The following is a 16187-nucleotide window of genomic DNA, read 5'->3' as shown; positions in this document are numbered from 1 at the left end:
AAGAGGAAGAGACGCTACATCAAACTGTTCAAAAACCCTAGGTGCAGAGAACTTGTGTGACTCAATTCGAAGCATCTCAGTCTAGATCCGCAAATAAAATGGTGTCTGCAACACGAAGAGGGCTCATCGGAAAGAAATCAAAGTCAAAGATGGCACATGCAACAGGTGATGCTTCGTCTCCTCACCTAATCGATGGATCGAGTGGTAAAGAACAGAATCCACCGGTGATTCAGAGCGAAGAGAAGTCCGGAACAGGAAAGGGGACCGGCAGCGAGAGCGAATCCTTCGCCACTGCAGATGAAGGCGGAGACTCAGCAGCCAAATCACCGGAGGATCTTGGAGAAGAATTTCCTCTTCCCGTGGAAGCTCAGGTTGAATCGATGGCACAAGAAGAGGAACACGAGGGTGTGAATGAGCCCGAGGCAGAAAACAAAGAAAGCCCTCGAGCAGAAACTGAAACACAAGGTGCCGATCAACTGAGGGAGGATAAAGAAGCCACATCGGAGACCCGAATAGAGGCTGAGTCTGATGACAATGATAAGGTGGTGCCTGAGAATGAAGAAGAGAGAGGTGACGAGCGGCCAGAGGAGATGTCGGTTCAGGAGCAAATCGACGAGGTCAAAAGGAAGAGGAGTTTGGCGATGGTGACTGTCCCAGCTGCCAAGCGAGCTCGGAAAGAAAAGAAGAGAACCACATCCGCTGAAACCTCAGGACCAGGAGCTGAATCAACCCCTGCCGCTCCCTGCCCAGAACCTGAATCGAGTCATGTCAAGCAGAAAAAGAAGAAGTCCAACCTCAGGAGAAAAAAGAGGGTGGCGTCTGATGAACGATTCCAGGTGTTCAAGGATCGTCATATCTGGAGTGAACGAGTTGTAGATGTGGACAAAGAGGATGAATGGAAGTACCTTGAGGTACTTCGTGAGAGCGGAATGCGGTGGACGGTGACAGAACTCGAGCCATACATGAGCAAGGTGGTGCGTGAGTTCTATGCATGGCTACCTCCAGAGTCACCGAGTGATCCATCTCAGGTGTTTGTGGTGAGTATCAGGGGAGCCAAAGTCAGAATTTCTCCAGGGATCATCAATGAGACCTTACGCCGCGAGCCTCTTACTGAAGCTGAGAGGAAAGAGGAGGCTGAGGCAGATCTTGTGCCAATCTCTGAGGTATCAAGATACCTGTCACAAGGTCATCAGTCTACATGGGCTGAGTTAACCTCGAGAGATTTTCCTCCACGAATAGCTGCACTGATGGTCATCGCATCCTACAATTGGGTCCCTTCGATGAATAAGCACCACATTTCTGAGGAACGGGCGAGGTTGGTGTATAAGCTGGCGCACGGGATCAACATTGACATTGGGCGAATGATTTTCCAGCAGATGCTTGATCTGAGCAAGGTCATCAAGGGGGATAGACGGTGGTTGATGTTTCCCTGTCTCATCAGCAAGGTCATCAAGAGGCAGCTCATCCTGCAGCTCGAAGAAGGTGAAATGTGGATCTTTCTGACCAAATACAAGAAGGATCCACGAAGTGGGGAAACATTTCTCAAAAAGGAAGCTGCTGCTGCTGTCACCAAGGAAAAGGCCAAGGAGAAACGAAAGAAAGAGGCAAGAAAGAGGACTGGAGTTGCCTCGACATCGCATCCCTCAACCTCGAGTCCGCGTTCATCAACTGCTGCCCAGTCGAACACGCCAACTGGAGGAGTCAACAACGTGACTCTGGGAGTGATTCGAGTGCCTGAAGCACCAGCTGATGCAGAGGGAATCAGGACAGCTTTGAATATGTGGCAACAGTTCTTGAGCAACTCGGGGTAGTAACGACCATGCTGCGCACTGCAGTCACAGGTAAACCTGCTTAGATCCTATCTAAACCTTCGAGTTATGTTTGCTCATCGACTGTTTTTAACATCTGTGCTCACAAGCAAGGGGAGAAGATTGAAATCGGTGGATGCATGAACTATGGGGGAGTTTTTGGGGTTTTATGTTTGGGGTTTTGATTCTGGGGGAGTAAGGAGAGTTTTATTTAAGACATTATGTTTTATTTCTTAACTCCTTGAACTCGTTTATGTTAAGACTTGACACTCCATTGGTTTCTTGGAGTTTCTTTTGGTTAATCGAAATCTTTTGGAATCATTCCCAGAATTGTGTGGCTTGTGGTGTGTTGGTTGTTGCTTGTTTGGTTTCGATTTCCTGAACACGTACTTGTGGAGCACATATGCTAAAAAGGGGGAGATTGAAGATGCAAACAAGGCTGGAGCAGCGCGTGTAGCAGTCCGACTAGCTCTGGAACTGACACGGGAAGACTTGCGTAGCAATCTCACGTGGAGGTGAGCTGGAAGCTGAGCTGGAGCTGCAGGACGTGCTGGACACTTCAAGAGACGAGAAGCTGACGTGGATAGGAAGCTTGGAGTATCATGGAGGATCTATGAAGACAATATCGAGTTTCCTCTATCTTAGGAGAAGATAAGGAAGGTGAAGATTCTCATGAAGATTTGGTGTAATCCGAAGGAGAATCTAGGCGAGGATCAGCCGCAAGTCCTATTGAGTATAAATAGACGTGTTAGAGCTAGGTAGGGTTTTAGCACAACTGAGAGAATACTTAGCAAAGGGTGAGCGAAAATCTGTGAGAGTTTTTGTGAGCTAGTGTGCTAAGGGATTTGGGTGAGAGGTTCTTGAATCACGTATCGATTCAAGAACAAGTGAGACTAGTGTAGCAAATTAAGGCGTGTCTTGAGCTTGCTCTAAATCGGGTTCTGTATACTTGTAAGTTACAAACAGATTTACTAGTGAAGTATCTTTGAAGAGAAAAATCTCTGTGTTGTGTTCTGTGTTAGTTCCCGTATTACTATTTTTACATTTTTAGAAGGCACACATTTTCTTTTTCCGCAAGGTGGTTCGACAACTCAATACAAGATACCCATCTGTATCAACTCTTCTGAAGCCTTAGCGGTTCTTGAAAATAGGGTTCTTGATCGATTCTACAGCGAAAGATCGCCTCCTCTTGGTGTATAGTTCTTTCTATTATAAATGCTTTGAATATATAAAAGTCGTGGCTGCATGCACGTTGCTCTTGATTTTAGTGCATCGTATCCTTTATCCTTTTATGAGAACACGTTTTATTTGTCGTTTTCACGTGTTGATCTCCATCCCCAGTTTAATTTGTTACTTTTATTTTCAATATATATATATATATATATAATGGCTTTATGTTGCTTACCGTTTTGTCGTATGATCTATATTTTGTCTTTTCGATAGATCTTTTCAGATATATTGAGAAAAATAATAGAAGCTTTTGGAAATTGAAGACTAGTTTCATCTAAGTTTCTTAAAATTCCTAAGAGAATTGTATGCAAGATCCGGTTCCAAATGGATGTTGGTGGAGAAGAATAAAAAATGAATGTTGAGAATAAGTTTTTTTTTAATTGGCTTTCCGAAAATAGAATGAAAGTCTCAATGAAATGCTAATAACTATCAAAAGAAAATAACTTCTTCTGATATTATAGAAATATGGTTTACGAATAATGAGTTTGTTATAATATTTTTGTCGCCAGAATGAGATTATCATCCGCCTCAATCGTTTTCCCGCATTTATATCAGTTTGGGAAATTAGTATACCTTTATTTAGGTCTAATAATCTGTATTAATTTTGTTGACTCGTCCCTTTTGAAATCAACTAAAGATCAATTTTCGTCATAGTGAATTCTTTTAAGCTTCGAAGCCTTTTGTGTCAAAGATGAAGATGTTTGATGTAAAACCATTTTGATTTCTGATTATTGAACATGACCATAAGCGCAGTGGCGGACCTACCTTGTGGGTAGGGGGTTTAAGTAAAACCCCTTGAACTACATAAACATGTATTTTACTTAAAGATTAATAGATATGTGTTGGATAATTTGGTTGTGTGCACTTGTTTTGACACCGTGACTAGAATTCAAATTTCTTAGATCATAATTATCGCTATATACCCCTAAAGTATCTTATTATTTATTTTAATAATAAATTAGGTTTAGAGATCCCACACATTTACCCACACATTTACACGATCCAATCAAACGTTGCCACCAAGACGCATATACGGTCTCTTATTGTCGCCAAATAAGAGACATATCTACACCCTATTGATTAAAAAATTAACTTTTAATCATAAGAGACTCTTTTAGAGATCCCGATAATCCAGTTCTTAATTGCACACAAAATTTTTTCCTCATATTTAATATTTAATGTTAGTAACTTTTCTTAGTAATATTAAATTTGAACCCAGTAAAAAATAATCATGGATCCACCACTGCATAAATATGTCTTATGTTCAAGAGTTGAAATGTTGTTAAATACATTAATTGGCGTTCATCCTCCACGCCACCTTGAAATGCAGCTAATACTGAAAGTTCCAATGATGCACATTACTTACTTTTTTAAGTATCCATGTCTCCATTTTTGACTCATCGATCAAATCCTAGATTTTAAGGTTGTTTTGAATAGTGCAACTTTTGATCTCAAATTTTTTTTTTTGTATTTCATTTTAGTCTTTGAAATTCATGTATCTCTCAAATGATCATACAAATTTAGTTTTAGGTTGACTTCTATACACTCTCTCAACTCTGCAATATCTATCTATTCCCCCCCCCCAGTCTTTTTACCTCCTCACTATACTCATAAAACATAAAACTCTTGTTAATAAACCACCCAAAGTTATCGAATCTAATTATTTCCACATATGTAATAAATTTTCTAAAATTGTGTTTAGTTAAAACAAAACCGTGTTTAGAAATCATGTTTACCCACCACCTGAAAAATAAAAAACCCATCCTGTTAAAAAAAAGTTAAAATAAAAAATTAGGGTTTCTAGGTTTAACGTAATATCTAGGAGGAGAGGATCTCGGTTTGACATGAAATCGAGGAGGAGAAGGTGATCTCAATGGGTGATCTCGTCACTTTTCCTAGGTAATTTTCAAAATCATAGTTTTTTTTGGAGAGTTTCACTTTTAACCTCATCAAAAAAGTCAAATACCAAAATAACTTTTTTCTCTCTCCAACTTTTGCCATTTTGTTACAATTAGATTCCTCTCACTCAAGTTATTAACAAAAATGTCATTATAAATCCATTATTTTGATTTCTAAAAATATTGGTTAAAGTCTCTTTGGACCTCTAAAATCCTCTTTATTACGATAATGCCATCTTTTTCAATACATTCAACCACCATAAACAACCCCAAAAATGGAATAAATGCTTCTCAACCGATTTTAAGCTGTAATAAGTTAAACATACACCCATTACCTTCCTTATTCTTTCCCTCCCAAACTTCTGGGCTGAGTTACAATGTTAAAGGCTATGCATTTTTGGTGATTTCAGCTTACTCGAGACCTAGGTTGTTTATTTCGGTGAAATTCTGTGTTCTAGGTGCTTAAGAGAACCGTAGGCGAGCTCAAAATCGATAAAAGTAATGATACACTTCAATTTCTCCACATTTCAGTTCTCATATCGCGAAAGTAGATTTCTCGTGAAGTCTACCAGTCAACATAAGGTTATTTTTGCAATTGATTTTGTAAAAGTAGACTTTTCAGTAAACTTCACGAGAACTCTACTCGATATCCTTTGAAAAAAAAAAGCCTAATAGACTTCGTTTGAAGGCGCAAGAAGTCTACGCAGGAAAAGAGGTTATTTATGTAGTTGACCGTATTTTGACTTTTTAATAGTTGCTATCTTCTGACGTCTTCTGTTGAAGTTTACTTTTAAGTTACTTTTGTATTTTGACCAAGAACGTAGATGTCATTTTTGTGTACGACTAAAGTTAATTAAAAAAAGAAACATCCGGAAAATTGAAGTAGACTTCAGAAAGAAGACTAAAACAGAAAGAAAACTACTTCTGTTTTCTGGTCAAACATCGAAGGAATCTGTTTTTTAGTAGACTTCCCAGTGAAGTGATAACACCGTATTTTGACCACTTTTATGGATCGTTTTGAAATACTTTTTCTATGTTTTTAATTGCTTTCAAGTAATTTTATTACGTTTATCTAGTATTTGTAGTTCCAAGACTCTTTTCAGGTCACTTAGGGAAAAGCTTAACAAAATGGATAGAAAACCAGATTTCAGCTCAGAGTCAAACCGTCAGAAGTTCACCCCTGATTGAAGGTCTTCTCCCCGTCTGATCCAGCTCAAATTTGGAGATTTTAAAGATGGAAGTATCAGCTTTCCAGCACACTTTACAGCTTGGCAATCCAACGGTTCAATCAAAAGATACGCAAAGAGCAAGATGTCCCGTAAACCAGCCGGCAAGCGTTTCCACCCGCGGCCAACAGACCAATCCCGGCGGTCACAACCATCGCGACCGCGGCCAGCCACCCGTTTCCCGCGGTCGCACTCATCCTGACTGCAGCCAGCCAACTCCGAGCCCGGAGGCCCATTTCTGAAGCCTGTATCATTTTCCCAGCCTCAATCCCGGAACCCTAGACATCAGAGAGTATTGGAGACTATAAATACATGTCATTTAGGTCGTTTTTTAAGAGAGAAGAGGAGAGACGAAATACTTTACAGAAATTTTACTTTAAGCTTTGTTTTTAGGTTTTAGGGAGAGAGAGATCTATCTTTTGAACCCTTGTTCTTTCTTTTTCAATTTCGGTTTCTATTCTATTTTTTAATATTATGTTTTTGATTTCGTTCATCATGTCTGAGTAGTTGATTTTCGATGGGGATTAATATGTTCGATGAGGATTCCATGAGCTTTTGAGCCGAATCTTAGAACTTTTTCTTCTGAATTCGTTTTTACTGCATGAGAGTAGCATCATGAACTACAATCTGATCCAGATGCTTGGTGACACGAAAGTGTTCATCCGGTGTCAGATCTAGTTTGGGAGAGCAAAACAAACATAGGAGTGGAAACCTACCTATGGGGGATTTGTGAATGCTGACGAGTCTTAAACATAATGCATCTCTTCTTTTCCAGGGCCAGAGTGGAAACCTACTGGTCAGGGTTGAGAGAGATAGTTGTCTATGATCACGACAGTGGCGTATTCATACCTCCGTGACTCCAGTTCGAAAAGTTTAAGCTAAGATCTAATCAAATTTACTCTCTAGCAATGTTTTGAATCGTTCGTACCCCTGAGAAAACTTCCCTGAACCCCAACGCTTTCTTCCTTATAGATTCACACCGTTTTTATTTCAAGCTTTAGTTCAATATTCTCATTCCTTTTTAATTGATTTTCATTTAAGCAATTAGATTAGTCGTTTTTCTCGTTTTTACATGTTTTCGTTAAGTTTAGTTATTAGGTCATTTTAATTCTCGTATTTTCTCTTTAAGATTCGTTTTTACATTTTAAACACACCATCAAAACCCCCACAAAACCATTTGGTTCTAGACTTCCTTACTTTATATTTCTTTCGAAGGCTTTTGTAGGAAAGATCCTCCTTCCCTGTGGATTCGATCCCTAAGTACTACAATCGATCAGCTGTGCACTTGCAGCTATTGATTTCATTTAGGGTAAAACTTGACAACACGACACACCCCAACCACGCACATCATGAAGTCTACTATGGGGAATCAATTGCAAAAATAACCTATTTTTCCTGTAGACTTATATCGAAACCATTAGACTTCACTAGTAGATTGTCAGAGAAGTCTACTCATACCAGAAGTCTACAAAATAAATCTACTCGGTTAGTCAATAGCCCGGTCAAATGCAAAAGTAACCTTTTATGTCGAAAGTCCACAAATGAAGTCTACTGACGAAAAAAAAATCAATGTTTTGGTCAATTGCAAAATAACCTGTTTTTTTAGTAGGCTTATTTCGCAGACTTCACAAGGAAAAATTAGACTTCTCCTCCAGTATACGTTAGAAGTCTATAATAGAAGTTTACTTATTGCATTTATTTTAAAAACGCTTTTTTGGCACAATTATAAAGTATTTTTTCATTTTTTTTTTGGTTTTGAAATGCTAGTTAGCAAGTGATTGAACTATCCAATGATTTTCATTTCATTTCAGTCGATATTTATTTTGGAATCAGAAATTTTTTTTATTTTCAAGCTAATTAGCTTATTAAAGTAGATTTCATTTGCAGTCTACGAATGTTCTCTGCGGAAGAAGTCTACTAGTTGCAAAATTCCTTCTGCAGTGTTTGCTAATATGGTAATCTAGTTGTTTTTCAGAGAATGGCTCCAATTCTTATCTATGATAGTTCAAAAATAAGCATTTTATTATCGTTGTCCTTTTTTTCTTATACCTTTAGTTTTTATCTAATTGTTTTGTATCTTCAGGGACTAATCGAAGCAGTGAAAGCTGAATTGCCAGAAGCAGAACATGGAAGGTGTGTGAAACATATTGTTGAGAATTTGAAGACGAAGCATAAAAATAAGGATTTTCTTAAGCCTATGGTTTGGAACTTAGCTTGGAGCTATAACCCTACAGAATTTGAGGAGAATAAGCAAAAGTTGCAAGGCTATAGCATGGCCTTGTACAACGATGTGATGAAGAGGGAACCAAAGACTTGGTCTCTAGCTTTTTATAGGCTCAGAAGTTTCTGTGAAGATGTAGACAACAATGCAACAGTCTTTTAACTCAACCATTACCAAAGCAAGAGCTAAGGCAATAGTACCAATGTTGGAGACAATTCAGAGACAAGCAATGCTGAGAATCTCGAAGATAAAGAACAAATCCAGGAGACTGCAAGAGAGGTTTACAAAATATGTTGTAGAGATGCTTGCAGAAGAGAAATAAGATGCTAAGAAGTGTAGAACACCTCCTGCTTCTTATGGACGGTTCAATGTTGAACTTTTTGAGAATTCTTACAATGTGAACACTATAAAGAGGACTTGTTCATGTGGAAAATGGCAGATCACGGGGATACCATGTCTACATGCTTATGGTGCTATGGTAGATGCAGGTTTAGATGCAGAAGATTATGGTGTTGATTGGTTCACCCACTATCATTCGCAAACGCAGCATTTGCGGTTGGTAGCAGTTAGTGGCGTTTTATAACAATCTTATAAATCACTGCAAATCGCTTTGTATCATTTTGTACAGTTGAAATCCAAAAGCTACTTCCTGCAAACGTTTGCGGTTGCGGGCGGTAGTGGTTGGGTTAAAAAAAATCACGTTAAAAAAAAAAAATGGAAAAACAAACTGAAAAAAAAAAGAACCTAGATTTTTTAGTGCACTCCAGATATAATGTATTCTGAAAAATATTAATGAGAAATTTGGAGTTGATTTGAGTTGAAATCGTGCAAAAAATCGATTAGATCAATAAAAGAAATTTTATATTGTGAATAAGAAAAATCCAGAAAATCCACGTATTGGAGCAAAATTTTCCAGTTTATTGCATTACTAGACACAATTTTGGATGATGTTCCCAACAATTGAAATAAAACATGTCATTATAAATTTTATTAGTTTTTTGAATACTTACTTAGTATTTATTTATAATTTTTTATTAATTATTTTGAATTAGTGATTTTGATATTTAGCATTATAATATAGTTTTATGTTTTTAATAATTATATATGATGTTTATTTTTGGTAATTTTATGTTTAACCGTTAAAACATTCATTGGTTTGCCAGACTAAAATGTTCCGCAAACGGATATGCTTTAAAAAGTTTAACTAGTTGAGTAAACCGCTTAATAACGCTTAATACCGCAATCGCCCGTTTCCACAAACTTCTGAATTCGCAAACGCAACCGCTACGTTTAAACCAATCAGGCCCTATGTATCTGAGTGCTTCTCCACTCTTAAGTGGCAAGAGACTTACAACACATCCATCAATACAGTAAGAGGACCCCGTTTCTGGATGAAAGGTAATTTCTCATTAATAACTTCACCCTCAGAACCTATACTGCCTAGGAGAAAGAAAAAGAAGAAGCAAACCAAGCTCCCGAGGATCAAAGGCAAACATGAATCACTGAAACAGAAGAAGAAAGAAGTACTTGGAAGGGCCGGAAGCACCATCCACTGCTCAAAATGTGGTGCAATTGGACACAATGCAGCTGGCTGCAAAATACATCCGAAGAAGAAGATGAAGAAGTCACAAGAAACAATGGAGGTCTTATTTAGTCAACCCTTTAGTATTTTAGTATGGATTGTTATATGGTACTTTTTGGTCATACATGTTTTCCCTTGTTTTGGTTTGTGTCTCCCTTTGTCTTAGAAAATTTCGATTTCTTTCGCTGACGTTTGTAGTTTACCTCGGAAATGTTAATTACATCATACGGAAAAAATGAAAAAAAAAATTAAAGAATCTGAATTTGGGAGGAAAAACGTTTACACAGATTTAAAACCATGAGGTAGGAAACCAAAAAAAAAACGTTAAGACGTGAATTCGGAACAAGATCTAACCAAACAAAAGCACGAGATTCTAACTAATTAAGCCCAAACAAGCCCAAATAAAGCCCATTACAGGCCCAAATAGTAGGGAAAAAAGTTATAATAATAAGCGGAAGAAGTTAGGCGCGGCTAAGGCAGAATTCGAAACACTCTCCAACTCCAAGCGTCTCGCCCACCGCTCTTTTCACAATTCGATTTTTTTTAATTATTATCTGTTTTTAATAAAACGAGAAGTCGTTTTTACCCTTCCTCTTCTTCCCGCTGTTTCCTCTCTTCTCTCTCCATCTTCCTCTTTTCTCCAATCTCCCTCTTCTTCTTCATCTCTCGCTTCTCCTTTTTTTTTTTCCCTTTCCGACAAACCTAAAACTAAGATTCTCGCCGTTAAATCGCTTCCGAAATTAATTTATCACCGGAGATTCCCCGGACATGGCCGCGACATCGAACTCCGGCGAAGATCCGGCTCTCTCTTACAACCACCGATCTCCTTTCCGCTTCGAGCTACTCAAATCTATGCAACCCACTGATCCGCTTTACTCTTCATCATCGACTCCTTCTTCAACGAATCGGCCTTTCTCGGTTCCCGAGCCGATTCCGAATGCACAATCTCCGCAAATTCAAGCTCAGTACTGGGACGACTCCTACTCGCAAATCACTCAGAAATTCGTGAGTTTCTCTGCTTTCATCTCTTTTCCTTCAAGTTTCGATAGATTCTCTGTATTATTGACTTTAATTTTGGGCAGCTAGGTTTTTTTTTTGTTAATCTCAAATTTCGCGAAGAAAATTGAATGAACTTTTGTTCTTTAAGGGAAACATATCCAAAATTGGATCTCTCTAGTTTTCAATTCTCTTCACCTTCCCAATGGATCTCTAGTTTCAAATTTGGTACTCTCTGAGCTTTATTAATTGCGGCTACAAATTTCTTGTGGTGATTTTGTGGAACTGAGTCATGGAATATTGAGGATAACATCGAAAATCTGATTGCAGCAGAAAAGTAGGAAGAATCATCGAATCCAGCTTGGATCTATTTGCAACATGCCTGGAGAAACCATAGATATAGCTAAAGTGACAGTGAAACAAGAATCTCCTCAAGACACTAAACGTGTGAGCAAGTCAAAGGTTACTAAACAGTCAAAAGCTGGGAAGCGAGGTAACCTGCTTAAATCTCAGTTGAAAATGTTTCTCTGTTGTTGTAATTCAGCATTGTGGTGTTGATTTGATTTTTGTTTGTGTGTGTGCAGAAGCACAAAACGGTGGCGGCACAAACGCGGCGACTAATAACTGCCGTTATGATAGTTCTCTAGGTAACTGCAAATCGCAATCACATCTAGCTAGCTTCGGGAGATTAGAGCTTGCAAATTGTAATCGTTGCCTCTTTTTGTTTCGCAGGTTTGTTGACAAAGAAATTCGTCAATTTGATTCGGGAAGCTGAGGATGGATCACTTGACCTTAACTACTGTGCAGATGTTTTGGAGGTAAGCATAATGTCTCGAAAGACTAAGCTGAAAATGTTCTTCTCAACTCGTAGTAAAACAGTTGATTTGTGCTTAAATGTGGTTTAAGCGTTTGATACACAAACCATTGCTGCTTTACTGAAGTCATTAGCTCTCTTCATCAGTTTGTTAGAATATCCTCTTATGTGCCTATGATCTCTCTTAACAGGTACAAAAGAGAAGGATATATGATATTACAAATGTCCTCGAAGGAATTGGATTGATAGAGAAAACTACAAAGAACCATATCCGCTGGAAGTAATTACACAACTCGTTTCTTACTTACATAGTGCAAAGCAAATTAGTTAAGTTCTTCTGACCTTGGTTTGGGGCCATTGATGCAGGGGTGCTGAAAATCTTGGGCAGAAGGACCTGGGAGATCAAATTTCTAGGCTTAAGGTTAAATTTCACATATTTCTTTGTCCTAGAACTTACTACAACGATTGCAAATGAGATATTCTAGCTTTTTCTTCATTGGCAGTCTGAACATTATAGTTAATTCCCACGCTTATTTACAAATCTCCCTTGAATAACCAGTTACATCTGTACACATTTTCAGTTAGAAGTAGAAAGTATGCAATCTGAGGAAAACAGGTTGGATGACCTTATAAGGTTGGTTGCTTACCTTCTTATATAATTATATGGAGACTTATCCATTACTGTTCCTTGTCACTTCCTTCCCCACATAGTTTAAGATGTCTTCATGTTATATATCCCCAGGGAAAGACAAGAAGCTCTGAGATCCTTGGAGGAAGATGAATATTGTAAAAGGTTTGTCGCCAGTAATTCGAGTCTCAATCTTTTGTATAACTCGAGAACTTTGCTAAGATCATTACTTGAAATAAACAGGTACATGTTTATGACGGAGGAAGATATAACGAGTCTCCCACAGTTTCAGGTCCTCCCAAAACTAGCTCTTGAAACAAATCATCTAATGTTTTCTTCGACTGTAATGACATACTAAACCGGTTGTTCTTGATACAGAACCAGACACTACTTGCAATTAAAGCTCCTACAGCTAGTTACATCGAAGTTCCGGATCCTGATGAGGTGAGGGTTTTTCGATACTTTCGTTTTAGCGTGATATAATGTGTCCACAAAGTGAAAGAGCTGTTTGTTACGTTTTTAAGGTGATGAGTTTTCCGCAAAGACAATACCGGATGGTGATTAGGAGTAGGATGGGACCGATTGATGTCTATCTATTAAGGTACTTAGGCCACAACACTTTTTGCACTCTCTTCTCTGTGTCTCTGTTCTTCTCTATATTGATATTGGAAACAAACATGGTTGCAGCAAATACAAAGGAGACAGTGTGGAAACAAGTGAGTCTGATCAAAACGCCGCGTCTGGAGTGGACACTCCTTCCTTGAAAATAGTAACTTCAGATACTGATGTAAGTATTAGATGTTTTGGGATCAGTCTCGTGTATGTTTGTGATTTTAAGTTAAGAGTTTTTGTTTGTGTATTTGCAGTTAAAAACAGATTACTGGTTCGAGTCAGATGCAGAAGTGAGCCTCACAGATTTATGGAACAACTTTTGCTGAGAATATGAAGTCATTGAAATCTTAAGCTCCAATTTCTGGAGGAGGATGACTGATATAAATTTATTGTTACTTTTTTACTACGACTTTGAGCCTGAATACTTATAGTTTTGCTTCTTTTTTTCTTTTGTTTTAATAAAAGATGCCACATTCTTATGGAAGGTGTATTATGGCTTGGCGATTATGTGATAAACTTTGTATTTTTAATAAAATATATAACAATACAGTTTGGCCTTTAGATGTCAAACCCCATCGACAACAACATGCACAATGCACACATCTGTTTCAATGCTGGAGTTTTGAGATAATCTATCTGACACTTGGGGTTATGTTGGTTAAAACCGGTTAAGGTAATAAAATGTCTCAAAATTTCTCAAAAAAGAAAATACAAACAGAAGAACTGATTGGTCTGGAGACTGGACTCTGGAGGTTTTGAACTGAAACGAGAACAAAGTAAATTTGAAAATATGCCGATTGGTTTGTAGCTCAAAACTGAACTGAGACTGAAAAACCGAAAAGTTCGATTTGGTTCCATTCCATTTAGGCTGTAATCCCGATGCCTACTTGGGGCTATTAGTTACATGATCAAACAGAAACAAAGCACAAACCATCTGATTTGTATAATAGTCAAGACTTTAAACCCTAAATCCTCAAGTTTGGATTGCTAGCTTGATTGATCCTTGAGTATGGTACTTACTTGGACCCCAAGCAAAACTTTTAGTGGGTCGAGTTAGAACATATTTCAGCTGTAGGTGAGTCAGTGAGTAGTGAAAGCTACGGGTTGCGCCTGAGTCTACAACACTGCCATGAAATCTGAATCTTTAATTTAGAGCTTCAAAAGAAATAGTCATAAAAGGGGTTGTGACTATTTTGAAACTCAATGAAAACTCTTAACTGGCCGTAAAGATGGTGGTGGTTTCTGGTTGAGAATATAGACATTAGTGACTTTATATTCATTTAGATTAGCGTTCTTAATTTTTTTTCCTGCAAAGATAAAACACAAACTTACGGAAATTTGGACAAATGGTGTCAATGTTGAATTTAATTAAGAAAATAACAAATCGGTAAGGTGTTAGAAAGATATATTATAGGTAGAAAAGTTCATAGTAATATCGGAGATCACTTATATAGCGCTAGCGTGATATAAATATTTCACATAAACGAATGAAACAAATAGAATCATAGACTTCAAGCAACATTTCATGATTAATCGCTACAATGTTGCATTCAGTTTTCATAGTTGTACTAAAATTGCATGTTTAGTTGTGGTTTTTTTTGGTTTAATTTGTCAATCCCAGATTATCACACCTGAAACCATGTGTATAATTTAATAATGACTCTTGTGAGAGTTAAATTTCTTTAGGTATATTTGAATATTTAAGCCAATCTCACTCCCAGTATCAAAAATTACTTAGAAGATTTAGTTTAGTATACTGACATCCATCATGTAAACTATATCGTTTGGTTTGAATCTCTTGACGGTGTTTATTATGTCTTTCGAATGAGAGCAATATCAACAGCCAGAAAGAAAAAAATTGTAATTTCCATAGTTAATTATAAATATAAAAGTAATACGTGAAAAAAAAATATGATAAGAAAAATATTTTATATTAGTTTTAGTTTCTTATAAAATAATAATCGCATGTACGTAACTACTACTATAAAACTTTAACTAGAAATGTAAACATTATGTAATTTCAAAATACATTTAGTTTAATTTCTTCTTCATTTTTGTATATTGACTTTTTGTCAAGGTTTTTTTTATATGCGTAAAGATTCTAAAAAATCAATGTGGTTTGTAAAATGTATCATTAAAAATGGGGAAAATGTAAAAAAAAAAAAAAACAAACCTGAATGGCTTTTCAACGTGAGTTAATGTGAAAATGAGTATTGGCTAAATGAGATAATCAAAGAGAAAATCATATATTAACTTTTTCTTTTATAGACACAATTTTAGTTTTAAAATGCTTCACACTCAGTAGTCTATACCAAAATGTCTCCACGCTGTGATCAATGCAAATCAAATGTTATGCTCGTATATATATTTCTTTAAGGTTTATAAGATTTTGGCTATTGGTTAATGATTTTTATCAGTATTTTCTGATGAGTTGTAACAAATATTGTACCCAATTTTCACTGAATACACGAAACTTTCACTAGTACTCTCTAGAAGGTTTAATCTTTAGTTAATTCCCAAATTACGGTCCCTAGACCTTTTTGTTTTCTTGGTGAAAGATACAATTACTGTTGAGTGAATGCAATGTCACATACATCCTTTGATTAATTCAATAACAAACAAAACATCAACATTAAAATGCACACGTCGTAGAATAAAGGAGGTAACTAATTACCTCTAGTAAACATAAAAAATGACAAAAAGAGCCCAAGTATTCTCTGAGTTATTTGATCACATTTCATCATGTACACATACACAGCTGCTTTCTTCTCTCTTTTATTTCAAAGGCTAATATCCGGATTTGGATGAGAAGAACCTGCTGATTCCTCTGGAAGGTTTCTCTGGGGTTGGATTGCCAGATGAACCTGACCTCGAGAGCCTTGAACCCACTCGTGATGGCGATGTCATCAAATCGCTAGTCTCTGAGTCAGAAGGATATTTTGGAGATTCCATAAATCTAGGGGCCTCGTTAACCAAAGTGTCAGCTTCGTCTACGGTGTAGTTTTTGGCGGCTAGTTCATCCTCAGGATAGGACTCACTTTGTCTTTTTGGTGACCTCATTTGTTCAGGTTGTGGTCGTAATGACTTTAGCTGCTTCCCCAACACAAATATGGTTTCTTGACACTCTGCTAACTTCTCTGCTGCTGATGCTAACTCTCTCTCCTGTACATAT

General features: G+C 37.4%; 2 protein-coding genes across 3 annotated transcripts in view; one reads left to right on the top strand and one right to left on the bottom strand.

Moving 5' to 3' along the window:
• Positions 1 to 10583: 10583 nt before the first annotated feature.
• On the top strand, positions 10584 to 13566 carry LOC18010578 (transcription factor E2FC). 2 transcript variants are annotated; one of them, XM_024150365.1, is made up of 13 exons: positions 10584 to 10970; positions 11295 to 11454; positions 11546 to 11608; positions 11694 to 11779; positions 11967 to 12055; positions 12142 to 12196; positions 12357 to 12409; positions 12518 to 12568; positions 12647 to 12695; positions 12782 to 12847; positions 12928 to 13004; positions 13091 to 13190; positions 13270 to 13566. In XM_024150365.1, the coding sequence occupies exons 1-13, from the start codon at positions 10734 to 10736 to the stop codon at positions 13339 to 13341; spliced, it is 1158 nt and encodes a 385-aa protein (XP_024006133.1). In that variant the 5' UTR covers positions 10584 to 10733; the 3' UTR covers positions 13342 to 13566. The 2 variants fall into 2 exon arrangements, with proteins under 2 accessions (XP_024006133.1, XP_006393509.1); XM_006393447.2 differs by having other exon boundaries at positions 11292 to 11454.
• A 2008-nt stretch (positions 13567 to 15574) lies between these two features.
• The window catches only part of LOC18010550 (filament-like plant protein 6), a 4944-nt gene continuing 4331 nt past the window's right edge, over positions 15575 to 16187 (bottom strand). The window contains exon 6 of the mRNA XM_024150295.1: positions 15575 to 16177. Coding sequence (XP_024006063.1) covers positions 15803 to 16177 — 375 coding nt within the window. The 3' untranslated portion in view covers positions 15575 to 15802. The remainder of the gene's footprint in view (positions 16178 to 16187) is intronic.

The sequence above is a fragment of the Eutrema salsugineum genome, unplaced genomic scaffold (genome assembly GCF_000478725.1).
Source record: "Eutrema salsugineum unplaced genomic scaffold, Eutsalg1_0 scaffold_7, whole genome shotgun sequence".
Classification (NCBI taxonomy): Eukaryota; Viridiplantae; Streptophyta; class Magnoliopsida; order Brassicales; family Brassicaceae; genus Eutrema; species Eutrema salsugineum.
The sequence above is the reverse complement of the archived record's forward strand: the minus strand, read 5'-3'. Positions and strand labels throughout refer to the sequence as shown.

What these genes read in the sequence shown, in the direction of transcription:
- LOC18010578 (XM_006393447.2), top strand. Translation starts at nt 10,734, where the DNA reads ATGGCCGCGACATCGAACTCCGGCGAAGATCCGGCTCTCTCTTACAAC. An exon ending in GAAGATGAATATTGTAAAAG is followed by an intron (nt 12,569 to 12,646) that starts GTTTGTCGCCAG and finishes TGAAATAAACAG; the next exon opens with GTACATGTTTATGACGGAGG. An exon ending in CGAGTCTCCCACAGTTTCAG is followed by an intron (nt 12,696 to 12,781) that starts GTCCTCCCAAAA and finishes TTCTTGATACAG; the next exon opens with AACCAGACACTACTTGCAAT.